This window comes from Curcuma longa, chromosome 11 (genome assembly GCF_044706935.1).
Source record: "Curcuma longa cultivar G26 ecotype Majalengka, Jawa Barat chromosome 11, ITB_CL_G26_1.1, whole genome shotgun sequence".
Classification (NCBI taxonomy): domain Eukaryota; kingdom Viridiplantae; phylum Streptophyta; class Magnoliopsida; order Zingiberales; family Zingiberaceae; genus Curcuma; species Curcuma longa.
The window spans coordinates 2,197,690-2,225,530 of record NC_133871.1 but is presented as its reverse complement, the minus strand read 5'-3'; the positions used below and the strand labels follow the sequence as shown (position 1 = coordinate 2,225,530).

The window sequence follows — 27,841 nt, the reverse complement described above, 5'->3', positions numbered from 1 at the left end:
CAATAGTTGTGACCAACTATTTAAAGTAGAAAAAAAATCATTTTTTTTATTATAACAAAATAAGTTATGACCAACTATTTAAAGTGGAAGTCTCATTTATTCATTATTTTATAGTAGAAAGGATGAATAATTTATTTTTTTCATGAAATAGATGTTGAAAAAAAATTTATACGTAATTTTTTTAATTTTTATTTCCGTTAAGGGTTAAAGTAAACCGATTTAATTTAGTAGAAACTAATTTAAATACACGCATCTTTGTTTTGTTAAATGTTTCTAAACACGTCAAATTGAAATGCTAATGATTTTCAAACAATATTGTTTAATTAGCGAATTTCGGCAAATTTGGGCGTCCCGCCCTCAATTTCCGCATGAAATTTTAAATCCATTTATTTATTATCCTTCCATCGGTAAACGTGCCACCAGATCCAGTTCCCCCTTCCTCTTCTTCCATCCCCAAGACGCTCCAGGTCGCACAACACTGAACTGTCAAATAGAATCTCCGATTGACTAGTGGGTACCACTTAGATTGGGCAGCTCATTGGTCAGAAACAGGATTCAGGGAAAAGGTAACCGTACTGCATCCGCAAGCGTTTCCGGCCTCCAAAAACCCTCGCGGCGGTCTCGCTGGTCTCGTGTCGTTAGGGTTTTCGTCCATGGATTCTGACTCTGGAGTGGCAGCGGAGGAGATCAAGAACGCGGCCGGCGGATCTGGTGCTGGCGACGCTGAGCGAGAAGTCAGCGAGCTGGAGGGCGAGGGTGGATCGCCGGATGGGGCCGGAGGTGATGAGGAGGGCAAGGAGGTAGAGGAGGAAGGTGGCGATGGGGCGGCCGAGGCGGTGAAGGGGGGTAAGCGGAAGCGAGGGAGAGGAAGAATTGCGCGGGAGAAGAGCGGGAGGGGGAGGAGGAAGGGACGGCGAGTAGGAAGAGAAAGCGGCGGTCGGTTGGGGCCACGCCGGTGGAGAGGCCGTCGAGGGAGCGGAAAAGGGTCGAAAGGTTTGCTGCGATGTCTCCGCGCAAAACCTCGGTGCCGAAGACGCCGTCGTTCGAGCAGGTTAGCCGAAGTTCCTTGCTTGAACGAAAACCACCTGGTGATTTTCCTCTATTCGATTTGAACGATTTCTTGTACTTGTTCTTGATGTTGTCATTCTGTGGATTTTAGGGTTCTGGTCAGAAGCTGAAAGACATACCAAATGGTACTACCTTTCCCAACTCGCTCTACACTTTGTTCTCACTCTTTTGTCGCTTTATGCATTGGAATTAAGTTGATCTTTAAGTGTCTTCTTTGATCATTTGCAACATAGATTGGAAAGTCGCCTTTTGCTATATTTTTGACTAGTGAAACATTTTGTTTTCAATTTCTTGGAGGTATGAGTTCGCAAAAATAGCTATGGTGTTTGTCGAAAATAGCAATGAAAGTGAAGGACAGCTCTTTCATGTTTGGGAACAAAAAATCAACAAAAAAGTGGGAGAAAAACTCACCCCTCAGTTATCAATATTAACTCTTTGTCAATAAGTAGAGAGCAAAGAAGTTACTCCTCATTGAATGATAGAAAAAAAAAAATTGACATGAGTGTTTGTGTGTTTCTCTCTGAATACTTTATATGGCCTAGGGAAAGTAACGTTTTTGTAAGTTTATTACAAGACAATTAATCTGAGTCTTGAGCGAATCAAGAATTAACATATACCTATAGCCCAGTTAGTCAGTAGCTATACCCTTTATTCCTGAAGTACAGTGGAATTCATAGTGTTTGGGTGGTTGGTAAATGTGTGGAAATATTGATTAATAAACGATATCTGTATGGTTAAAGTGACTTTTATTTGGTGACTGGGAGGCTAACTATAATTGGGAGTTGGGACTATTATGTTTTCTTATTGTGGAAGGAGGTAAATTATGTAAAAATGTTGGCAATTAAGTGGCAACAGGTACACGGAGTTAGTATAGTAAACATGAACTTGTTGGGACGGATATGACTATATCAGGTGTGGGGAACTTAGAATATGTTTTCTTGTTGGTTCTGGGTAGCTACTGATATGTAATAGAGCATCAAATGACAGAATGTAGGCGCTGTTGCTATTGGCAATTTCAAAGTTGATACATGATTCTGGTGGTCGTACTTGAAAGAAATGGGAAAACAACAGAAATCAATCCCAATATCGGATGAAAAGGGTTTAGGGTGTGTAAGTATTTGATAGACAACTGTAAAATTTGTCAAAACTCTAAACCTTTGAACACAAATCTTATCCCAATTTTATAGTGGCATAGCCTTTCATAGGACTCGATGGAGGGTTAAGATTCATATAGCTGACCCCAAATAATTGGGAGAAAACAATGGATTAATTATGATTAACATCATGAGAGGCATAAGGAAACTGAAGAAAATGTTGGTATATTACTAATTAGCTAAAACAGTGAAGGTACATGAAACATTCAACTGCTAATATTCGACACTAATGATTTTTAGCATGTTGTTATCTTTAATAGAATAAAGTAGATTGTTTAAATTGGGGGGGGGGGGGGGGGGGTAACTTTTATTTTCTTGAATTCTATTCTGTTGCAATCACTCATTAAATTATCCATCCAATGTGCATATTGAAGGGCATGCACTCCTATGCTTTGGGTTTCATACGTTGGTCTGAATTTTTCATTGAGTGCATTTCATTTGAAATACTGGGGTCATTTAGATAGTTTCAATTATTTTAAACAGATATCAATCAATTTCAGGATTTAGATAGTTTCAATTATTTCAATCATTCGATCATGCAACCTGAGATATTATTTTCGTAGTTATTTAGAAGGTTTGTGATCAATTATGAACAGTATTAAGTGAAAGACAAATATTTGTAGCCAGAATCTGAGTTTGTAACTTGCAAGTGTAAAAAGAGGCCAATGGGAGTTAATATAATCAAAATTAATGATAGTAGTAGATTGAGTTTGATGACAACAAACGAACTACATGCAGATTGTATCCCATCATTCAATTTTTTTGTGCTGATAATATCTACATGTTTTAAGTTACCTACATGTAAAATTCAATACAACAACCCATGTTAGTCCCAACTATTTGGGCTTACATGGATATTATTCCTTATTGAACTCTAGGAAAGACTATATTCTTAAATGCTAATACTTATAATATTCAATCTCCTGAATCACTTTGAAGTTCTAATTATGTTAGGTGTTCTTATTCCTCATAGTATTGTTGAACATAATCATGCTATCTAAACTTAATTTCTCTTCTTGTATGACCTATTGGAGATTTGGAGTTGCACCTTGTTGCTTTCAGATTCTAGTGATTTTTTAAATATTCTTTCCGGTGAACTTATATGTGTATCTTGACATTCTCATCTTTGCTCCTCAATTGTTTTTCTATGTCCCTTCTTACCACTGTCATATATTCTGACAATAAAGTATGATAGATACCATTTTTCTTGTAACCTTAGGGGCACATTATAATTGAACAAGAGACTCCATATTCTTTTTTCATTTCAATCACTCAATCATATCTTCAAAAATGTCTCTTTTCTGGATAATAGATCCAAGATATCTAACATTATTTCAGTTCTTGTCCATCCATCTTAACAACTGCCTACTTCCTAGATAAAAGTTATACGGACGGATAAAATCTTGGGACAACATTAAATTTGGCACATTAGTTTCTGAATCTTTTTGGATATAGCTCAAGGAAATAAAGTTTTATACAGGGTCATCTTTAATCTAATAATGAAGAAAAATTATTTTGTGAGATGACAGAACTAGATGTTTATTAAAGCTTATTTGTAATAGAGAGCCGAACTCATTTTGCTTTCTTTAGTTTTTCATTTGCAAACTATTCTTACTTTTTTAATGACCTTGCTACATGCTTTAGTTTTATTCAAGCTGTCCAAACGAAAGGCAGATGAGAATCTTCGAGCTCTTCACTCCCTTCTCTTTGGAAGGAAATCAACTGTAAGATTCTGTGATTACTGCGCTTTTATGCATATGACTACTATTTCATTCCTGGAATAATTTGAATATCATTCAGGTACATTATCTTAAGAGAAATATCCTGCAGTTCTCTGGATATGTTTGGAGTCAAAATGAGGTAATCTTTTATAGTCCTTTCATTTTTTACCATGTTGTAGGAGCACAAAGGAAAATAAATATAAAATTATACACTCTTAGATCTAACACAATGAAAATGTTAATAACAGTAGTTAGTATAATGTTAGTGCTTCATTAGTTAGTCAGATTATCATCAATGCATATGAGCCCTTTAGAATCTTATGAAGGGCAAAAGCAAAACTGACCCGGTATCAAAGAAACATTGGATAGACAACTGCTGATCCAGATTCCAATAGCCCTGATAGATTTCACTGGATTTAACATATTCTTTCTTTAGTTTAGGTGTATCATGTTGTAGCCATAGCAACTGTTTCTTGTCTTCCTTTCTACTGTCAACTTATACAACTGTCGGTATGTGTAAAATAATAAGACAATGGATTTCTCTCTCTATCTATTACAAGATATAAGCCCCTATTTATACATGAATATAGGGACCTATTCTAGGAGAATTATTTTAAAAAAGAAAAACAGAATATTTATCCTTAACAGAATATTTTAACAATTCCTAAATATTCTAACACTCCCCCTCAAGTTGGAAGATATAAATTATATGTACCCAGCTTGTTACATATGATATATTGGATAATGTTTGTTACAGCATCTCAATGTTTCTTGCATGGAAAGTTGACTTACTACACTTATTGTAAATGAGATATCCGGACGAGTAACAGTAAGGTAGCTTAGTCTCCCTACTAATCGCCTATATCGTTCAGGATCTGAAAGAGACTTCTCTTGATTTGGCATGAACTTGACATTCGGAGAGCTGGAACTTGCTAGCTTGTTGTCGTTACTGGAAGAGGGCAGCGGAGAAGAGAGGTGCACGACCACAGGAAGAGTGGCATCGTGAGGAAGAAACAAGAGCGCGCGATCACGGGAAGAGTGGCGTCGCGAGGAAGAAACAGAAGCTCGCGACCACGGGAAAAGTGGAGTTGCGAGGAAGAAACAGGAGTGCGCGACCACGGGAAGAGTGACGTCGCGAGGAAGAAACAAAAGCGCGCGACCACGGGAAGAGTGGCATCGCAAGGAAGAAACAAGAGCGCGCGACCATGGGAAGAGTGGCGTCACGAGGAAGAAACAGAAGCGCGTGATCACAGGAAGAGTGGTGTCACGAGAAAACATGCTGCTCGTCGCATCGTGGAAGACGTGCGACGAGGAAGCCACCGCGATTGCTGCGTCGCGACGAGGAAAAACGCGCGACGAGGAAGGCCGCTGACAGAAACGCACGCGAGGAAAATGCGTGGCGAACAAAGAGAGAAGGAAGTCGTTGCAATTGCTGTGTCGCGACGAGGAAAACGCGCGACGAGGAAGGCGGCTGACAGAAACGCACGTGAGAAAAACGCGTGGTGAACAGAGAGAGAGAAGGAAGAGGATTGGTTTGGGCGGATAACCCTAAACCTAAGGAGAGAGGAAAACCCAAACCTAAACACGAGCACACGCGAGGAAAACGCATGGCCAACAGAGAGAGAGAGAAGGAAGAGGATTGGTTTGGGCAGATAACCCTAAACCTAAGGAGGGAGGAAAACCCAAACCTAAACACGAGCACACGCGAGAAAAACGCGTGGCGAACAGAGAGAGAGAAGGAAGAAAAATTGCTGCTGCTGTGTTGCTGGAAAAGCAGAAGGTGCTGGAATGGCGTCGCGATTGCTCTCTGTTCGCAGTGGACGTCGCGAACAGGGATGGAGAGATGCGGGAGGCTGCCTTCTTAGGCAGTGCGACGTCGAGGAGGAGGGACTCGATGGCCTCGGGGCCGCGGTTCTCCTTGCAAGGGTTGAGATCCTCCGGACCGGAAGCGTTCATCGAAACCTCCCGAAGAGGCGGAGGAGGAGCAGGAGCCGACTAGACCTTGGCAGCGGAACCACCGTCCTCGAAGGCGGCGTTGTCCCAAATTTGAAGGCTCATCTTCTTCTGAAGAGTTGCAGCAAGCTTCATGATCGAACGGGAAGAAGTTTGAGTAAGCGACAGGGAGCTCGCTACGACATCCAACTCATCCAATTCAGATCCTTGGCTTCTCTTATTCGCCGGCATCGCCTCCATCTCCCGATCCATCCTCTTCAAAGCGGGCGTACACGGATCCATGAACTTGGCCGGCACAATCCTCCCGCGCGGCCGCCCCCGTGCATCCCGATCCGCCTTCTTGGCCCGGAGCGCCTCCAACCTCGAACTCAGCCGTGCGATCATCTCCTCGATCCTCACGATCTCGTCGTCCAACGAGATCTCCTCGACCTCGGCGAAGGCAACGCGGGAGGCAGCGGCGATGAAGAGAGAGAGGAGAAAGAATTAGGGTTAGGCGGATAAACCTAAACTCCTTCGCTCTGATACCATGTAAAATAATAAGACAATGGATTTCTCTCTCTATCCATTACAAGATATAAGTCCCTATTTATACATGAATATAGGGACCTATTCTAGGAGAATTATTCTAAAAAAGAAAAATAGAATATTTTAACAATTCCTAAATATTCTAAAAATATGTATAATGTTTAGGGGTTTTTAGACATATTTTGTTATCTCCTACATTAAATTATTTTGCTCCATTTTTTCTCCCGATTCCAATCCTATAGATCATACCAAACCTGTTCTAGCAATACTATGACTTTCTTACCTTCTGCCCATAAAACTTGTTGGGTTTGACAACCAAGTTTTCTAGTTGGAGATGAACTAGAGCCATGTATCTTGTTGCCATTTTTTCTTTGTTGGCAGGGAGCTAGACAACAGTCTTTAACTAAATGTTGTCAGCGAAGTTCTTTGGATTATTTCTGAGCCATATTATATAAAAAAAATCCTGATAGAAAGATTTAATATCCTGAACTATTGGTTTGAACTTATTATGGTCAAGTTATGTGTTTTGTTCAGGAAAAACAGAGAACAAGGGTGAAAGAAAAACTTGACAAGTATAATAAGGAAAGATTGCTTGATTTCTGTGATTTACTTGATATTCACGCCGTAAAGACCACTACCAAAAAGGTACACGGTACAATTGTGTTTTTTTTACATTAATCAGTAACCATATATGATGACTTTCCCAGAAAATTCACCTTTAGTTCATGTTTTTCAGGAAGAAATTGTATCAAATTTAATGGAATTTTTGGAGTCACCTTGTATTACTAGAGATGTAATAATAACAGAAAAGGTAAGGATTTGTAATTTTGATTTAATGTTCCTTTGGTCAATATTTAGTTTTTAAGAGATCTAGCATCCATAATATTGTTGTTACTTCTAGAAAGGGAAGAGGGGGAGGCGGTCAAAAGGAACATCTGGAGAAACACCTTCAGAAAAAAGTAATAAGGTCTGTTTTTGAAGTATTATTTATTTCTTACAAATATGAGCAATTGGTTATTGGCTTGGTTAAGGAGAAATTTGTTTTTGGATTAAGTTTGCATATGATATTTGTCTTGGCACTCAACACGGGCAAGACTAGCATTGCTTTTCTTTCACTACTTAACATGTCTGGAAATTGATCGCTCAAGGATACTTGTAGTTTTTATTCTTCTCTCTTTTGTTGATGTACAGATGTGGTAAACTTTTGTCAAACATATAGTATTTGCCTTCTTTGCTTGTCCAGTAGTGAAGAATTTGGTTCCATTTTAATCCTTTGATTGTTCAGATGACATGTAAAATAGTTGTAAATAACATGTCCTGTTTTGGTATTCAAATAAGTAGTCTATTGACAATCATTAATCAGGATTTATTAGATCAAGAAGTTTAGAAGACTTGAGGTATCCGCTTTCATGTTGGTTAAATATTGATTTCAGCTTGATCTTTAAGTAAAAGGTATCGTATATTAAACAAACAATACAATTGAGCACATATTTTGGTTATAACTAAAATTATAAATATTGTCAAAATAGCTGAAGGGACTCCTTTAGGGCATAACAAACTGTTATTATTGCTTGTAACATGTGTGACTGCTTATCATTGGCAAGAGAGTAACAAAATATTTGCAATCCTCGAAAATGTTTGGAAGAAACCAAGCAAGAGCTTGTTTTATCCTGGAAAGTATTGATAGCTGTTTAGCAATCAATAAACACACTGATGCTATTCCATCCTTCATTTGGGCCATTTAGGACCATGCAAAATGGCATAAACCTTGTCCTATAATGGGTGCTTTGGATTTCTAGAAAAGTAACCTTTAGTAGTTTGAATTCTATCGAAACTAAAAGAAACTAGACTGCATCAGCCTGATTACAATCTTTAGAAAGTGTTCCGGCACAGTATAAGGATCGTCTGTGAGTTTTGACCATCTGATTTTTCTTTTATTACTTGGGAGGCATTAAATTTTAAAAGCAATAATAATGGTCAAAATAGTAGCACATTTGAAATCTTTGTTCAATTGGATAGTAGGATCAAGTGATCAATTCCTGGCCATAATTACTTTGGATAATTAGAATAAATCCTTCAATATGTATGATCAACTATTTTCCATTTAGGTCTGGTTGATTGTCCATGTTTCATGTTTTGATGAATAATTTTCTTCTGTAAGTTTACGACAGTCAACCTGAAGGGTTCCTCTTTTTGTACAGAAACTAAGAACGAGTAACCAACAATCCACTGCAGATGAGAATGGTGATAATGAAGAGAATGTTTCCGGTGATGCAAAGGATGAGATGCATGACGGCGAAGATGATGGGGACTCTCAAGAAGAGAGTGATCATGGTAAGAGTGACGAAGAGGAAGAACAAGATGAGCCAGCTCCAACCAATAAGAATTCTGCTGCTAAGCAAACAAAGAAGACCATTGCACCATCTGAAGAGAAGAGCAAAGTTACTCCTGTCAAACAGATCCCTTCCAGTAAACGGTTTTCAGAAGATGATTTAGATGTATCTAGTGAAGATGATCCAAGTTCACCCCCAGAAACCAAAAAAGATTCCAATAAGGAGATGAATGAACCGGAAAGGAAGGACTCAGCAAAAGAAAAAAGTTCAAGACTAAATAAGTCTGCTAAAGGCACTAAAAGTACCTCTACATCTTCTGCAAAAAAAAGTGATTCTTTGGATGATAGTGATTCTGAACCACTTCCAGACTCAAAAAACAAAAAAGTTGGTAGAAAACGCCGGACAAAAGAGAAACCTCCATCCAAGAAGGAAGCCACCGGCAAGCAAAAACATTCCAAATCAGAGTCAAAGGAAACAGCAAATAAAAAACGAGGTAGATTGTTTTTTTTCCATATCAAACTCAGATAACTGTTTTATTAATATTCTTTTTCCGATAACAAAAGATTTATGTCCTATTAGAAGAATTATGTTCTTTGGAAGTCCCTTTTTTTAAAATTATTATTTCAATAGATGAATACTTATTATCTAAATGCAATCCACAAGGTTATAGTGATATTCTATGTGCCACTTTCAAATTTCAATTAACTTCTTTATTAGACCAAAGTTAATTTGTGCTATAATATTGCATTCTTTGAAGAACTATAGGCTTGTTAAAACAGGGGCTATGGGTAATGCTAATTTCATGTATTGAGTGTGATTTATGTTTGAAAATCATGGATATATTTCTAACACTATTTTGTCATGTTTGGATTTTTTTTTTTCTTGATCGCTAATTATCTGGTCATGAAATTAGGAAAATCCAAGCTAAGTGAGGCTAAGAAGAATGAACCCAGCACTGAGGAATTGCATTCTGTTGTTAGTAAGATATTGAAAGAAGTGGATTTCAACACTGTAAGTTGCTTCAGACTTCTCGCTTGATGCTTCAGTTTTTTATTTTTTTTCCCCTTGTAGATATTTCTAATTGTCTAAAAAATCCTTGGGGTACAGGCAACTTTGGCTGATATTTTGCGGCAGTTAGGTATGATTTTTACACTACAATCTAGGACAAAATAGAGATGAACATATCGAAATTCGGGCACTAAATTAACTGTTTACAGGAACTCACTTCAACACCAATCTGATGGATAGAAAAGCCGAGGTGAAGCGCATAATTGAAGAAGTCATCAATAACATGACAGATGAGGAGGATGAAGGTGCAGAAGATGATGCTGAGGATGATGATGATGATGATGCAAAAGAAGATTCTGATAAAGACGACCAAAAGTAACTCCTGGAGTGATGTGTATTTGTAGCTTACTTTTAGAGTGATGATGCTCTCCTCTCATCGGAGCAACTCCCTTAGACCTAACCATGTGACAAATATATATCCACTCGGCAGAAGCTAAAATCATGTTGTTTGACTAGTTAAATGTACAATAGCCTTGTCTTTTTACTAAAATGTTTTGGTAGGTAGATACTCCTGACCTAAACATGCAATAATTAGGCTTATGTTGTCTTTCTCCTTTCAACTATCAGTGATGGACCTCTCTACTTCTCATGTTTGTTGCAGTCTTGGCTTCATGTACTTTGGCACTGTAACATTCAGCCTTTTTTACATGAAACAAGGAAGATGTAGTGATTATTTGGATTCCAATTGTCATCATCAATTGTGTTAATGCTGTGATTCATATTTTTTTGATAATTTAGGCGTTTAAATTTCACTTATTAATTTTTGGAAGCAGATGACTCTCTTTTTATTCGCCTATTTATGCAATGCTGTGATTCACTCTTATTTCTATTGGAATCATTTTTTTTTCTTAATATTTGGAGCTTGTGAGACATTGAAGGAGTCATTCTTCATTTTTTTTATTTATAATATTAGGCTTTGCTCGATTAATTCATTTTATATTATTAATGAGAGTGTCAATCAGAGTTGAATTTGATTATGTTTAATTTTTTTTTTGAGCTTGTTTAATTTTTTTTTAAAATTACTTAAATCGAGTTTAAATTTATTTTATCAAGATCAACTAATATGACATTTTTGTTAATTTAATAAATAAAGCTTATCTTTGTTTAGGATGGTCTAAGATTATAAAATTTCATAAATCATTATATTTTTACATATTTAAATAAAAACAAATTTCTAATTAAATTTTACAAAAAATAATAAAAATAAAATTTTAAGAAGCTTATTCACAAACTTTCATTAACATTAAAAAATTATTTAATTTGAGCATTAAAATGAGAGGCCTTAATTACTTTCTAATTCACTTCCATGTTTCACACATTCTCACCTTTAACTAAACATAATGTAATATTTTCCTTAAGATTTGGCTTATGACTTGTGTATATCAACATTAACACTAAAAATTTAATAAAACAACAATAAATATTACAAATTGAACAAAACGTTATTCATTAAATTATTTGATAAAACAGCCTCATGAATTAAAAACATGCCTATTTTAACACCCATTTGGAAAGGTTTTAATAGGAAAGTGGCATACAAAACAAGAGCACGATTAAGAAGAATAAATAGCTCCAAACTCAAAATTCTTCATTCGTAAAAGCCCGATCAAGATATTTGTCTTTGTTTAAACAAGAATCAGATTATCGCGAAGCTAGCAGGGCGACACAGGAAAGGAACACAGATCATAAACAGATTCTAAATTTTATATATTTCTAAGCTATAGAAATAACCAAAAAGGCCCAGGTAACAGTATGTTTCAGGAGACTAACATACTATACACAATATGTCAGAAGAGCCTATCGACAAACCGATGGTATTTGCGATGAAGAAACTACTAAAACCTATATGCCAAAGGTTGCCAAAAAGGATGGTATTTGCGATGAAGAAACTACTAAAATCTATATGCCACAGGCTCCCAAAAAGAATGAACCAGAGAGATGGCCATCAAAACCTGAAGTCGAGAAATCGAAGGCACTGGTTAGTGATCATAAGCTCGTCTTCAGTGTATCAGCTCAGTTCAAGCTGCTAAAATAAAACAGAACGGCAAGTGTTAGCATACAACAATAATAGCAAAACATAAAACAAAAAAAAAGGAGATGGTTTTGTTGGATAACTAGATTAGAATGAACAAAACATGGAAAGACATAGTTTGGTAACAATTCAAAGTGATCTGTTTACTCGAGCAGAAGAAGATAGGAGGAAAATAACAAAAAAACAATGCACGTAAATGATGAAGCTCCATTAGCTTTGAGTCCTTTTTCTCTTCTCCCTCTTGTCTTCCATACAAATAGATGGGCCATTAGCAAACTGTGGTCTGCTAAAATCGACTATGCAGCCACATGTGGAACTCATTGTTCACAAACTAAAAGTATATATTGCAAAGGAACAATATTATTGCATTCAATTTGGTGAAAGTGACTGTACATGATACATATAGAGATTGTAACATAAATAGAAGCAACTACATGTAGGAATATCAGTGCCAACCGAGAATATCAGAGATCCAAAAACAATCAAAGATGAACCGAATGAAATTAGTGTAAATTGGTATCAAAATTATTAAACAATCTCAGTGCCAACCGAGAATATCAGAGATCCAAAGATGAACCGAATGAAATTAGTGTAAATTGGTATCAAAATTATTAAACAATCTCTTTCCTTTAATCATAACACGATCCACTATTGTCCTACCTTCATCTCTAGGCAACATGCATCAACAAGTTTATAGGCAGATATTAAAATTTTAGATGCCCTTTTTTTCTAAATGAATTTTATTAGAAATGCAAATTTCAACTCAAAAGATAAGTTCTGTGATCACAAATGTATTCTCCCCTTTATATAAATCACCTTAAACTAATAGGAGAGAAAAGAATGGAATCATACAAATTTTACCATACCAATGCATTGTAACAAGCAGCTATGTGATGTCATTTAACAATGATGACAGTACATCGAATGTCTTTAGTATGTATGGCATAAATTGTCCATGTCAAAGACATCATAAACCATCGATAAAGTCCTAATTTTATTTCCATGACATTGATCAGGTTTGCTATTTAAGGTAGAAGCACCATCCCAAATCATCTACTCACATCAATTGGTCTGTTTCAATTATAAACTATTAACTTTTGCTAGAGAAGATAAAGTCTAAAATGAGAACCTATGATGACAAGTAAAAGAAACAAACAGTTTTAAAAATAATAAAAAAACTAAAGAGGAAGGGGAAATAATATTAATTTCATTTAAGCAAAAGGACAATTTAAGTAAGCAGATAATTCTCACTGAAGAAATACCCAAAACAATAGTTTAAATAAGCAGAGACTTTCTAACAAATCAAGCTAAAATACAGAAAGATATTAATAAAAAGAAAACCCCCATGGTAACAATCCAATTGGATTGGCAAAATCGGGGTCAGGATAAAGCCATTCAATAAAATTTAGAAAAATAAACAAATAAAGGAAATTTTGTACTAGAATCTGAATTTTAGTGTTATTAAATTAATATAACCTTAATTATCAATTTATAATAAAATTCACATCATTTACATATTGTACAATTTGTTCAACCATCTAACTTCCTATAGTCACAAGTGTATAAGAACTTTCACTATAAAATTATTAATACATAATATTGCAATACCAATCGACAAAATAACAGATAATTAATAACAATTTCAATGCTAGATATTACTTACATGAATAAGTTGAATAAGTAAATTTCATTAACATACAATTATTAATAGTGAATATCAAATTATTATTGATATCACATAAACAAACATAAAATTATATCTTATTATTAATATACTTGCCATATTAAATAATTAATAAATATAATAACATAAAGAAAAATGGTAGAATTTATCATTTAATAGATATTGATAATTAATAATCATATATTGACATAGCATTTTCATCAGTAGTTGTAGATTCATATTAGTAAACCTAGTTGTGCAGGAATTTGTAAAAGGCCACCCTATCCATGTTCCTTCCCAAATAAAGAACAAGTATGCATAACAGCATTTGGAGGAAGATCTCTTATCCAATTGGTCGAATACTCTACAAGTAGAAAATGTCAAGATGTGGACACAGCCACAGCATGAAATTCTACTATTGACTGCTTGGGATAGCCACCATTTCACCGCTTCCATGGTTTCATATTCTCAAACTACTCATCTATATTTTCCATAGCAGTAGAAATAGTCCACTGGAATTTTCTTCAAGAATTTCCATAAAAACATTCTATATCTTAGACAAACACATTTGAAATTTTATGATAGTGGCGTTGGCTAAATGCTGATATGGAATGTCTCGGCATATATAAGAATGTTTAAAAACAAGATGTGAAGCTTTATCAAAGATTGTAGGCAAATGTTATAAAAAAAAGTAACATATCAAATTTACCATCAGTGAGGAAACAAACTTAAAGATAGCAACGCTTGCTCTTATATAAGAACGGAAAGCCCTAGTCCTGATAGGTAGCTTTCATAACATGTAGAAATTGAGGAAAAGAAATATTGTATTCCTTGTTTTTTAAGATAATATGAATGACATATAATAACCCAAGTGAGACCTTAAACCTAATATGTCTAATGGGGAGCTAACCGCATTAGAAAATATAGACATATCTAAGAATTCTAATACATTTAACACACCTTCAGCCGAAAGTATAGATGTATCTATATTCAGGTTGTTACATAACTAGAAAATATTGGCCAAGGCATGATAAAAATGAAACAGATATTGCTAGCATAATGTAAAGCTTTGACAATACACACAGGCATTAAATCCTTGGCATCAGAGCAGCAAGTTGATAAAGTGAGGATGAATTGGTTTCCTGTATTAGATTAATAGTTATTAATTTAATGGATTTGGTCTCATACTAACAGTTCTAGGTTTAGGAGCAATTCAATATTCTTCCAATCCCAAAATTCTAGATAGTATCAAACCCCTTTCTAGGATTAAGATTTTTAGAAGGTTTTTCATGGAGGGTGGCTGCCAATGTCCCCCTCATCTCTCATTTCTTTTCTCACTCATCCTTTATTTTCTTTTTTGTTGGCTTTGCAATCCTATAGCTCATCTGCTTCTGGACCAACATGATGGGTTCTTGTTTCCTGGTTGTAACTTGTGCTCCCACAAGCAGATCCTAGCACCTAAAGACCTCAAGTGAAGAACATCTGGTAGTGTGCTGGCGTAGCAGGCTTCCATGTGGGGAAGAAGCCACAGAGATGCTCAAACTTCTCATGAGCCGGGTGAATCTTCACAGTTGAGGTAGAGGATCACATTGGAAGAGCACACTTGGGGACGCATATAAAACTTGACTTGGATGCTAAATCTAGTGTCCAATGTACAACTAAATGCACTATGAATGACTAATAATTCACAATGCATTTGACAAGAACAATGGGCAAGCATGACATTCACGATCATACAAACAACAGAATAGAAAAATAAGGGGGATTTCTAAACTTAACATAAAACAGAAGTTCATACAAAGAAAATTAATGGAATAAAAGTACAGTAATGAAAAAGTTAGCTATATAAAAATGCTCAACAGATAAGGGATGTTGGCTGTCACCTTACCGATATAACAAGGCAGGAATTAAGGAACCACCAGTAGATGCTTTGCTAAATTGAATGCCTAATCTCTTAATTGAATGAATATTCTAACTCCAGCTAAATTTTAGTTTGCAGACAAAAAAATGGATCAGCCAGATAAGATCTCCCACAGCAAACTGCAAAATAAAGGGGAAAAGGCTTTATCCAAGTCATCTAACAATTTTCCATATTTTACAGCATCAGAAACTAAATGACTAAATGCACAATGAAACAAAATGATTCTGGTATGTCAAGAATACCAAGTTAAACAACTAGGTAACTGTTGGCTTAATGGCCTCTGCCACGGCTTCTGTTTTACTATCATTGATTATCACCAGAAGTTCTGTAGGAGTTGCTGCAGGGTCAAGCTCAAAGAATCCCTTCGGAGCATTCTCAGCTTCTTCACCAGTCAGTAAATATGAAGGTACTTGATGTGAAAACCGAAACATCTCTGCTTTTTGGATTCTCTTTACTTCCTTGGGATCTGTGTTAGGACTAAATACTGTTCTAAATCCAGAAACTTTCAACAAAGGGTTAACAGATACACCATGTTCTTCATTATAATCTCCGAGTACTTCAACCATATCATACTTGTAGATCACATCATCAGGAGTATGTTCATTCCATTCTGGAGACCAATTTCGGTAAAGAGCCCAGGTTTCACCTTTTCTCGGGACAATTTTTATGACACCACGTGGTCCCTTTTCCCACCTAACCTTGTGCGAGAAAATATTTATGGTATCATTCACCTCATATCGCCCTATTCTGAAATCACCACAGCTCTTTGGAAACCCAGATGCAACCCAATTTAAAGAGCCAAATTCACTATTGGACTTTGACGTCAGATAACTAATGCGCACTTTGAAAGGCTTCAAAGTGATAACTTTCTGAACCAATGCATAATAACGAGGCATACCATCCTCATCATCATATGTAGCCCATATCTCATCACCTTGAAAAGATTGCTCTGAACGATCATTATCAAAATCATGAAAATCTGGATCAGGAACATCGATTGACACTGGTTCATTAATCTCACTATCTGAATCAGCGAATTGAGCATTAGGTGAATTGTTCTCATTCAGACATTGTATGGTCTCACTCTTAGGCTCCAGAGTCTGCTTTTGGCCAGTAGCATCCCCAAGCACCATATCATTGCCCTCATCTTTACCAGTTTCACTGAGCTTTTGTTTCTTCTTAGCATTTTCTTTCGCATCAAGTTTCACAGAGGCAGCAGACTTCCACTCTTTTAACTTCACTTCTATTGTTGACTTAGTCATCTCAATCAACATCATTTTAGTATTAAAACGACAGAACTGTATGTATGGATTGCTTGGTCTTTCAAACATTTTAGACTTTAATACATCACCAGAATTTCGACTCACTCTATTTATCTCAGATGAAGGAAACTGTTGTGTCAGAACCGCTCTTTTATCACTCCCAAGCTCATGACCAATGGTTCGCGCTTGTTTTACAGGTACATTAACCCTTTGACCTGTATTAGGTACCCCAGAGGAATTAGTATTTTTCTTGAGAGCATTAGTTTTCCTGCAAAGATTCACTTCCCTTCTAGCTGCTGTTTGTGCCTCTTCATGGTCTCCCCTTACTTCCTCGTAAGTCTGATGGATAACATTTGCAGCCTGTGCGGAGTTTGAGTGATTGAAAGAACCTGTATTTGTTCCATTCTGGAGCCCAGTAGATTCTTTATTGTGAAGCGTTGAGTTACTTTTCACTTGACCCGAGGCATTCTTGCTAGGTGCACTATGATTGGAGTTTGGCTGACTATGCTGAGAAATTGGCACCGATGATACATATACGCTGGAAGGAGACATCGTCTCCTTAGCATCAAAAGGTTTGTGGCAATTAGGACAAAGAAGACTACGATTGAGGTACACCTTGAGATACTGATACCGCATGTTGCATTTATCACAAACTGTCCAAAACGTTTCAGGTGCTGATGACTTGCATGATAGATTCGTGGAAGCAGAAACCACTTTAGTTCTACCATTCCCGATGTGTGATTTTTGAGTGTTTTTGGAGAATTTTGGAAACCCATTACCATTACAAGGAGCCGTTTTGTTTTTGGTTGGTTGGGAAAATTTCTGCAATTTTTGGTCATATAGCATTCTCCTATACTTATCAGATAAGACACTCCATGCCTCGGAAATTAGCTTAAAAGCACCCTCAGCACCAACAGATTTATTCTTGTCAGGATGAAGCAGGAGAGCCAACTTCCTATACTGTTTCTTCACTGTATCTTCATCCGCCGTAGAACTCACACAGAGAATAGAATACCAATCGCTCTCCCCAGTAGTTTTATGTTCAGACGCAATATAAACATCAAGAGTTGATATCAACTGGATCAGGCCTTCAAGAGCTGGAAAGAGATTTTGGGCCTTTAAGGCAAATTTCCTGGCAGCCACGTAATCCTTTTCCATGATCTTCTTTTCAGAAATCACCTTTGCCCTAATGGCTTCATCCTTATTGCACTCCATCTTTCAACCTTCTTCCGGTGATCGCAAAGCTCCTCTTTCCTGATAGATTTCAGCAACCAAGGTCAAATCAAACTTGCTGCGCAACTAGCAATAAGCCTCGCAGGAACCATTCGGACACAAACTCTACTAAACATCTCAAACGCGATGAGCTCCCGACCCACAAAAGAATGGACAAAATATTAAAAGATTCTCACTTTACTAAACAGACATTATTGAAAGATCCTCACTTTACTGGGGAAAAAAATCGCACAAACGAAGTCTCAACTCATCAGCATTTCAAAGAGCTGTAAAGAGGACTCGGAGTTGGGACGCGCGAACACGTACCTGCCGGAGAAGAAAATGCCGAAACCCTAAACCGCAGGATCTCCGGCGACGGACGGCGAGGCTACCGACTGGGAGGAAGGGGAGGCGATGGGCGGGGATTTGAGGCGGCGCGATCTCCAATTTGATTTCCCCCCAAATCTGAGAGGGGAAGCCCAAGAAAATGATATAAAACCGCTTTCTTCGCCCAAGTACCAAAATGCCCAGAGAGAGAGAGAGGAGAGAGAGAGGACTCTACTTTACTTTTGGCACCCATTTATAGTAATATTTTTGTAACCCTAACCTAACCAAACTAGAAAAAAAAATAATACAAATATTAAAAAAATAAAAAACAAAAAATAACAAACCCTAACTAGAGTTAAATTCTAACCCTATGAGTGGGGTCCACTTTTACCTTTTTTAAAAAAATCTTTAAAAATTGAATATTTTTTATTCACATTTAATTTTATTAAGAATTCAAGAATTATATTTTTTATTATTTTAAAATTTCACTCAATTGGAAAGAAATGAAATTTTATTTCTTGCCTTTTTTTTTAAAAAAAAAAGAATATTCATATAAAGAATGGATTATATGAAAGTCAAGATAATTTTAATTCATTTATGAAATGAAAATTTTCTTTAGTTAATGGATATATTTTGAATAAATGATTGACTAAGATTAAATCTAGATACATAATTTTAGGATCCATAGTATAATTTTAGGATCAGATTAGTTTTTCATACTACTATATAAAGGCATGTATAACCTATGATTATAATCAAGTTTTTATTCATCAGCAATAAGAAATACATTAATTCTCAACTATTTTATTTTGTCTCTTCTTCATTTAAGTTGCTGATATCGAATGTTTTCTTTTGACTCTTTTTCGTCGGAGTACTATCAAAGTGGTATCAGAGCAGGTTACCTTCTAGCTCGTTTTTCTTAATAGTAAATATGACAAATAATTTTAATATTATTTTGTCTGATCCCAAATTAGATGGGAAGCTCGATTATAATTATTGACGGATAATGATATCTACACATTTGAAAACTCAAAATCTTTGGAGCTCTATTGATCCAAGTCTTTCAGAAGGAGCCGATGCAAACTCTCAAACATCGAGATCAACTTGCACTGGGATAAATTCATCAAGGAATAGATTATTCAATTTTTGGCATGATAGCAAATACCAAGACGATAAAGGAGGCGTGGGACATCTTAAAACTGTCATATAAAGGAGTTGATCGAGCACAAAAATCAAAATGGCAATCGCTACGAAGGTTATACGATCGATGTAAGATGACCTCTACAGAAACAGTTAAGCAATATTTTTCACGTCTTACTGATCTTGTCAATAAAATAAGATTATATGGAGATAAAGTTGGAGATGATGTCATAGTTGAGAAGATTCTTCAAACCATATCATTGAAGTATGATCATGTGGTGGCCTCAATTCAAGAATCACATAATATTGAACTGCTTACAATTGCAGAATTAAAAGGTATGATAGAAAGTCATATTGACAAGATCGAAGCAAAGACGGAAACACCAGCAAATGCAGAAGCTTTAAATAGTCAGGTTACTCTTAATACGACTGACTCTAATCAAAGAGGAGGAGGATTCAATAAAGGTTGTGAAAGAGGAAGAGGACGAAGTAATTACTCAAATCAAGGAAAAAGTGGAGATAATGTCAAGCAAGAAAAGTTTCCAGCTCACTGTTATAATTGTGAAAAATATGAGCACAAAATTACAGTTTGTAGATATAAGCAATTCAATAATCGTGGCAACCAAGCAAACATTGTTAGAAATTATAGTGAGAACTCTAATGAAGCTGAAACTTTACTTGTGGCTAATAACAGTTACCTGCAGATGAGAACTTATGGTTTTTAGATACTAGATATATTAACCATATGTGTGGAAGAAAAGAGCTATTCCCGGAAACAAGACAAAAGTACCAATTTTGGAGAAAAGTAAAATTTATATTCAATTGAAAGATGCTTCTCTATCTGATGTCTTTTATGTTCTTGAACTTCACCAAAACTTATTAAGTATGGGATAATTATCAGAAAAGGATTATAAAATATGCATTATTAAGGGGTATTACACTATAACAGATGGAAAAGGGAAGTTGATAGCAAATGTAAAGATGTCTCAAAATTGATTATTTCCTTTGAAAATAAAATATAAATTTCTTTATTGCTTTAATTCTGAGATTTTGGATGATAATTGGTTGTGACATATGTAGTTTAGGCATTTTTATTTCTCTGAATTAAATTATTTAGCGAGAAGAAAGCTTATTTTTTTAGTTGCCTGATATTATGAAGCCTAATCATGTTTGTGAGACTTATTTAATTGGCAAGAAGCATAGAGAACCTTTTCCTGTAGGAAAGTTATGGAAAACCACAAAATAATTAGAATTTGTTCATTCAGATTTGTGCACAATGGAAGTTCCATCACTTGGAGGTAATAAGTATTTTATTACTTTTATTGATGATTTGAGTTGAAAAACTTAGGTTTATCTTCTACATCAAAAGTCAGAAGCATGTGATATTTTCAAACAATTTAAGCTATTTGTTGAAAAACAAAGTGGACTTGAAATCAAAATCTTAAGAACAAATGGAGGTACAGAATATATTATTTGTGATGATTTCTTAAAGAAGCATAATATTCAACATCAAATGACAGCTAGATACACTCTACAACAAAATGAGATGACTGAGAGAAAAAATAGAACTATTATGGACATGGTAAGATGTATGTTGAAATCAAAAAATCTGCCAAAGTATTTCTGGGCAGAAGCTGTATCTTGTGTTATTTATATGTTGAATAGGTGTCCAACAAGAAGTATTCAAGATAAGACACCTGAGGAAGCTTGGAGTGGAAGAAAGTCGACTATCAAACATCTCAAAATCTTTAATTGTTTGGCATATGCACATGTACCAGATAAGTTGAAAAACAAACTTGATGATAAAGGTGAGAAGTGTATTTTTATTGATTACAATGATACATCAAAGGCTTATAAGTTATACAATTCTGAAACTAAGAAAGTTATTATAAGTCGTGATGTGAGTACTTAGCAGGTTTATGGAGAAACCAAAGGAGTCACATTGGGCTGCAACAAAGTGAATTCTCATATAAGTCAAAGGTACAATTAATGATGGACTTTTATATTTTACTAATAAAACTGTGAAACTTGTTGAATATACAGATAAGATTGAGTCAAAGATGTTGAGACTATAAAGAGTACATCAGGATATGTTTTTCATCTAGGTTCAGCTATACTAATAAAACTGTGGAACTTGTTGAATATACAGATAGTGATTTAGCCGAAGATGTTGAGGCTATAAAGAGTACATCAGGATATGTTTTTCATCTGGGTTCAGCTATACTAATAAAACTATGGAACTTGTTGAATATACAGATAGTGATTGAGCCGAAGATGTTGAGGCTATAAAGAGTACATCAGGATTTGTTTTTCATCTAAGTTCAGTTATATTTTGTTGGTCTTCTAAAAAATAGCAAGTGGTAGCATTTTCAATAACAGAAGCAGAATATAAAGCGGTAATAAATTGTGCTACACAAACAATTTGGCTAAGAAAAATTTTAGATTTTCTACGACACAAACAAGATGACTCTACGATAATTTTCTATGATAACAAGTCAACAATTGCATTATCTAAGAATCCAGTTTTTTATGGTTGCAGCAAGCATATAAATATAAAGTAACATAAAATCAGAGAATGGGTTGTAGAAAAATAAATCAACATCGAGTATTGCTCTAGTGAATATCAAGTTACAAATATCTTTAGAAAACCAACGAAGACAGAGAATTTTCTCAAGTTGAAGAAAGCGATTGGGATGGCTAATATTTGTGACTTGATTTAAGGAAGACTATGTTGTATTATTTAAATCAAGTCAAAATTAAGATAGAGTATGTCTGTAGTTAATGGATATGCTTTGAATAAATGATTGGTTAAAGTTAAATCTAGATGCATAATTTTAAGTTCCATAGCATGATTTTAGATTAAATTAGTTTTTCATGTTGCTATATAAAGGCAGCAATAAGAAATACATTAATTTTCCACTATTTTATTTTGTCTCTTCTTCATTTAAGTTGCTGATATCGAGTGTTTTTTTTTACTCTTTTTCGTCGGAGTGCTATCATCTTCCTTTCTATACTAAATCACTTTCTCCCCTTCCTTCAAATGCTAAATAGTCATGAGAGCTTCTTCCCATCCTCTTGCCTTTCCTCCTTTCTCTTCCTCCCATTCCACCATGGATCAAAAGAGGAGGATAAGGGTTATAAAATTACATACAAATCCCATTTTTTATAATTTAAAATTTTAATTCTTTAAACCGACTAATCTTTGAAATAATTGATTTAATCTTATAAAAAATTTTCATTAACCACTAAGATAAATTCAAAAAGTACTCACATTAAGACCATTGATAGTCAATCTCTATGATCAACCATCTGAGTATTAAAACCGTGAACTATAATACGATCGTTCACCAAATGATAGTTAGATCCTCCTAGGTAGATATACTTTGTGCTACTTCTCATAATTTTTTCCACCAAATTTTTTTTTCGATCATGAACATCTTCAATCACTTTTCCTCTTCTCCCTCATAATTTTTAGTCCAATAACCAAACTCTTACCGTCTATGATTTGTCTTAGCTAAATAAACCTTTACCTAATGGGTCAACCATAACACGATAATAATTACTTATTGAGTTAGAGATCAATGTTTTGGACCTCTCTAAGAAGGTGTCTCTTCTTTTGAATTTCTAAAGAATGATAATTTGCTAAGAATTGAAGTTCAAATTCATGGTTAATTGCAAAAGTTAGGGTTCTAAGAAGGCGAGGTATTCAACTTAAACTCATCCAACCGAGTGACCGAAACATGTTGCAATAGCTTCTTCTACCAAATCTAACACCACCACTTCACTTGGAGATTCCATGCTTTCATTTTGTAGCAACAGGAGAAGGAAATCACCTCTGCGATGATCGACTATGTGGCTAGTGTTGTCGGGGGGCAGCTATCATGAACACAAGCCAACACATCCCTGTAGTCTCTGTAAATGGTGAAAGAATCATAGACTCTCCCGTCGCTGCTCCTCTTGTACTCGAACAGAAGTGAAGAATGGTTGAAGGCAGTGAGCTTAACGAAGCCGAAGTTTACGTCTCGATAAAGACTCCATCTCGGTACAACGTCGGAGAACTTTGTCAAATGGCTCCCACCTCCACCGGCGACAACATGGATGGTTCCGTTCATCGTGCCAGAGTAATGAGATGCTTCATTGTTCATACATTGGTTCTGTCAAGTGAATGTTTAGATGCTAAAGGAGTAGACTTCTTTGTTTAGATGAATGTTGTTTTCGAACCTGATAAATTGGGCAAGTTCTCTCATAGTTGTGAACATGGCCGTAGAAGGCAATATCCACCCTATACTTCTGCCAGAGCTTCTGAAGGCTCTCCCTTCCCATGGGCTCTTCGAATGATCCCTCCAAAGCATAATTCATGCCGGAAGAGTAACCGAGAACACGATGGGCAGCAAATATCAACCATGGTTGTTTCTTCCTGTCGACCGATGCCAGGCAATTTTCGATAAATGCATATTGTTCGGAGCCCTCTCTCCAGTCATGCTCAGTGTCTGCTATGCAGAAATGGAACATACCGAAGTCAGTAGAATACCTGCACAATGACAATGGATGGCATACAATGTATGCATTATCTAGATTTCGAAATGGAGTTTAGCTCAGATATAGAAGAACCCTTTGCTTACCAATAGTTGGCTCGGTTATCAGCCGGCACATAGAACATGGTTTCAGCTAGCACACCGCATTCCCCTCCAGAGTCTGTAGTGTCATAGAAAGATCCTGTGTTTGGCCAATCTCGTTCATGATTTCCGCTGTATGAAACAATGTGCATGTCTCTTTCAGATGATATCCTCAAATACTTGATGGAGCATAAGTTAAAAACGTTTTAGAGTGCTGCTGGACCTTGCAAGCATATAGGGGACCCTTGAACTAATTGGCTCCACTTGCGCAGTAAACTGATCCCACTGTGATATATATCCATTGGCATAGGTGATGTCTCCTATATGGAAGACAATGTCGACGTTGTCCAAGTCTTTAACAATCATATCCGTAGTATTCAGTGAACCAGGCTGATAGTTACTATACTCATTAGATCCATCGCGCTCTGCCTGTAGAAGAATAAACATCATCTCTTTGTTCACAAAGCAGATCAAGCAAAAGTGGAGTTGGTGCTACATATTAGGCTCAGGCCATAGCTCGGGAGATCCATAACATCAATAGTATAGAGAATTTGTAAAGCCCAAAATGAGGTGTTGATAATGAACATAACCTTCCCCATGTCACCGAAAATTATGATTTGTTGCACAGAATTTTGTCCAGGAAAAGGAGATGCTCGGAATGAAAAGGATTTGCTCCAAACATAGGAACCGTTGAACAACTGATGACCAAGCTTGTATGTGTACCTAATAGATACAGCAAAGGGAATGATTAACCATATCGTTAGTTAGAAAAAGAACATACTGATCAAGTTTGATGTTTCATACTCTACATTTGGCCACAATTCCTTTAGAAAGCTTGTGTGAATATAACCAGGATCTCTCCACCCAAATGTGCGAGCTGGTGAGCCTGTATATATAGATAAGTGCAAGTCTCTTTATCAAAAGTATAACACTAACATTATGCAGACATTTAAACTTCACTGCAAGACCAAATTTCCAACTGGATCGTTGAGATAGCAAGATCCACTGTGCTTCTCAGATTCCCCTTTGTGCAGAAAAAGGGACTCAGGTGAAAATGCAATCATAAGAAAACAATGAAGGGAACATTTAATTGCCATTATACAATGACTCCTCACAAGTAGAACCACATTTAGAAATTAAACTAATGCAATGTCTTAGTTGCAAGTTTTCTAAGGACTGTCGCAGTGAAAGAATTTGAGCTTTTATCTCGAGGAACAGGTAATTGAGCAGTCATATTGTAGAGGAAGTCAACTTTTTGGATAACATGATTGTCCTTTTTGTAGGATAAAGAGAACATCAATTATAGGGTGAAGAGAACACTTCTAACACTCTAACCAAACATTTTATCTGCTGTGATGGCTGTCTTCAGCCAATTTTTAGTCAGAAAACAGAACAGAAAGATCATACCACACAAGGTTCCACGATTGAATGTCAGTGTTCCGGCTGGTGACCGTGTTATGGGTCCCCATTTTGGTCCCCATTCAACAAAAGGAAGTGCTTCATTAATGTCATACCCGCTTGTCCATGTAACAGTCATCTGTACACAAATTGGTATCAACATTCAGATAAGACAACCAAATCTGTCAGATTAGTATGTAGAATTTAACACCAATTTGGTAAATTAAAGACTTAGCTCTGATATAACAAAATCTACATATATATTCATTGATGAAAGAATGTGGGAGAAATTTTTCAGTCAAAAAAGGTCATCCAAAAAAATCCTAAAAAAAGCTTCATGTGGCAAAATTTCCTTATTCATTGACAATTTTAACTTTCTCGCTTAAGAGGATTATAATTCAATCTGATAAATATCAAGATATGCACTTCAATTAAAATTTGCAAGTATAAAAGGTTGCCTTTCTGTGCATTTTCATTATATCTCAAATTTTTCTCCCTTCTGAATTGTCACTTAATAAAATAGAAGAAATAGAGAAAGAATCGAATCCAATAGTTATACCCGACTACTTTTAGCTCACCGCAGGACAGCCTTAAGCATGAGAAAACAAAAGCAACTGAAACAAGAATTAGCTATGTTCTAGATGGAACAAGAAAGTCACTTTGATACATTATGGAGGAAATTTGACATAATCTCCGAGACAAAACTACTTGTTTAAGTGTGCGAAGGATGATTTTATCATATTTTGGTAAAGTATACAAGAATTGATAAAAAAAAATATATATCTAAAAGATTTACACCCTGTGCGTAGATTGAACAAGCAAAGTCCAGCTGCATGCATTTGCAACCAGAGAATAAGCCAAAGAGCTCCAAGCAAAAAACTAATAGGATTACCTCATTCCACAATTTTCCTTGTGCAAGCCTTGGGTAAACTGGAGCCTTTGGATTTGCAAAAGCGATCGCATTCGACACTGCAATTAACTTAGGCTGCAGGCCCCCGACAGAAATTAGACTCCAAACATAAGCTCGAAAGTAAGAGAAACAAGGTATAAGAGCTTACATTTTCTAGACCCCCACTGAACAATGCAAACGAGAAGTCCGCCCGCTGATTGATCAACTGAAACCTCAACGTGCCATTTCCAGTGCTCGCATAGCTCGGGTTTGAATAATTAACAAATTGATACTAGTAGACGTGCGATAATTAACCGAATATCAACATCAAACGAATAATTTTAGTCTCTCGGCCAAGTAGGGGTTCAAAAAATCACCTTTATTGGAGAGGTACAAATGAGTGGAACTTGATCCCCAGGGTTCTCAGCGGAGCAGGTGGATGCGCTGTGATTTAGAGAAACAGAATGAATGGATCCAGTAAACCTAGCTACATACTGAAGAGAGAAGCAAGTAGCAGTGTACGAAGACGGCTAACTTAAAGCTGGCAGGAGAGAACACCCCGATCCAGTCTTCCGGTGTTGGGTTGGGGCTTCCAAGCTCCACTATCACCCATTCAGTGTCTTCTCCCTGTGTCCGATAGGAGGGTAATATGTTCGATCAAAGGAACCAGATTTTAACCTAAGTTAAAATCCGAGAGGAAAAGGGGGAAAAGCGTGCACCTTGAGGCCAAGGAGCGGCGGCGAGGCCCTGACGAAGGCCTGGTCTTCGAGGGAGAGACGGGCCCTGTGGATGGCGACCCGGGAGAGCGGCTGCACTCCGGCGAGGTCATGCTGGCGGCCGCCGGCGAGGAAAGGAACCAGGAGGAGGAGGAAGAGAAGTGAGCTTGCGGAGGTAGAGCTCATTGCTGCGAACGCCCCGAGCCATCGGGGCCCGCGGGTCGGGTACAAATAGGACGCGCTTCTCAGGCCGGCAAAATTTGGATTCTATATTTGAAAAAAAAAATAATAAAAATAAAATTTATATGTTAACATAAAATAATTTTAATTAAAAATTATTTAAAAATATTTGCTTTAATTTTAATTAAAATTGCTTCAAACGTCAGCAACTGGTCCAAGGACCGGAAGCAATTTTAATTTTCTTTTTTTAATTAAAAGATTTTTTCTAAAAAAAACTCCTATTTCTCAAAATAAAAAAAAGGACGAAAATGAAAAACATGCCCCTTATTATTATTTTTGACAAAAAGTGTCCTTTTAAATAAAATAAAATAATATCGCAACTTCAGTTTAGCGTGTTAACGAAGAGTAAAATTACTCTAATATATTAAAATATTTTTTATCAACTATAAAAATACTTAAAATTGATTAAATTCACTCTATTTTTTTTGTAAAATAATGTTATTGTGGCTAACTCGACTCTATTAAAAATCAACGGTGCGACGATTTCAGAAATACTTACCCTTAATTTTAATTTTCTACTGTTTGGAACATCAAGGAGATTCATGATTCATGACTATTCAATATTATTATATTTTTTATTTAAAAAATATAAATTTATAAAAA

At 36.0% G+C, this 27,841-nt stretch overlaps 3 protein-coding genes across 6 annotated transcripts; 1 reads left to right on the top strand and 2 right to left on the bottom strand.

The window, feature by feature from the left end:
* The first annotated feature begins 589 nt into the window (after window positions 1–589).
* On the top strand, window positions 590–10,529 carry LOC141839415 (DEK domain-containing chromatin-associated protein 1-like). The gene is given in 12 exon segments (XM_074727157.1): window positions 590–891; window positions 894–1,051; window positions 1,160–1,193; window positions 3,867–3,946; window positions 4,023–4,082; window positions 6,956–7,066; window positions 7,158–7,232; window positions 7,323–7,388; window positions 8,623–9,247; window positions 9,668–9,765; window positions 9,862–9,892; window positions 9,972–10,529. Coding segments are annotated over 12 exon segments (1,746 nt in total). The 5' UTR covers window positions 590–653; the 3' UTR covers window positions 10,142–10,529.
* A 967-nt stretch (window positions 10,530–11,496) lies between these two features.
* On the bottom strand, window positions 11,497–18,365 carry LOC141839300 (uncharacterized). Of its 4 annotated transcripts, none has more exons than XM_074727021.1 (4): window positions 18,240–18,365; window positions 15,681–17,954; window positions 15,401–15,557; window positions 11,497–11,848 (listed from the first exon to the last, which is right to left on the bottom strand). In XM_074727021.1, the coding sequence occupies exon 2, from the start codon at window positions 17,913–17,915 to the stop codon at window positions 15,693–15,695; it is 2,223 nt and encodes a 740-aa protein (XP_074583122.1). In that variant the 5' UTR covers window positions 17,916–17,954; window positions 18,240–18,365; the 3' UTR covers window positions 11,497–11,848; window positions 15,401–15,557; window positions 15,681–15,692. The 4 variants fall into 4 exon arrangements, with proteins under 4 accessions (XP_074583122.1, XP_074583119.1, XP_074583121.1 ...); XM_074727018.1 differs by having other exon boundaries at window positions 11,497–11,845; XM_074727020.1 differs by having other exon boundaries at window positions 15,406–15,557.
* Window positions 18,366–23,182: 4,817 nt separating this feature from the next.
* On the bottom strand, window positions 23,183–27,184 carry LOC141840065 (nucleotide pyrophosphatase/phosphodiesterase-like). The gene is made up of 12 exons (XM_074727955.1): window positions 27,002–27,184; window positions 26,818–26,909; window positions 26,660–26,726; window positions 26,452–26,574; window positions 26,286–26,378; window positions 25,403–25,532; window positions 24,800–24,881; window positions 24,586–24,718; window positions 24,219–24,424; window positions 24,002–24,127; window positions 23,601–23,910; window positions 23,183–23,533 (listed from the first exon to the last, which is right to left on the bottom strand). The coding sequence occupies exons 1-12, from the start codon at window positions 27,182–27,184 to the stop codon at window positions 23,228–23,230; spliced, it is 1,851 nt and encodes a 616-aa protein (XP_074584056.1). The 3' UTR covers window positions 23,183–23,227.
* Window positions 27,185–27,841: the final 657 nt, after the last annotated feature.

Excerpts from the sequence above, each read along its gene's own strand:
- LOC141840065 (XM_074727955.1), bottom strand. The coding sequence starts at position 27,184 with ATGAGCTCTACCTCCGCAAGCTCACTTCTCTTCCTCCTCCTCCTGGTT. Across the intron at positions 26,727-26,817 it reads TTCTCTCCTGCCAGCTTTAA|CGCATCCACCTGCTCCGCTG; the intron begins GTTAGCCGTCTT and ends TCTAAATCACAG. Across the intron at positions 26,575-26,659 it reads TTTGTACCTCTCCAATAAAG|TATCAATTTGTTAATTATTC; the intron begins GTGATTTTTTGA and ends CACGTCTACTAG.
- LOC141839300 (XM_074727021.1), bottom strand. The coding sequence starts at position 17,915 with ATGGAGTGCAATAAGGATGAAGCCATTAGGGCAAAGGTGATTTCTGAA.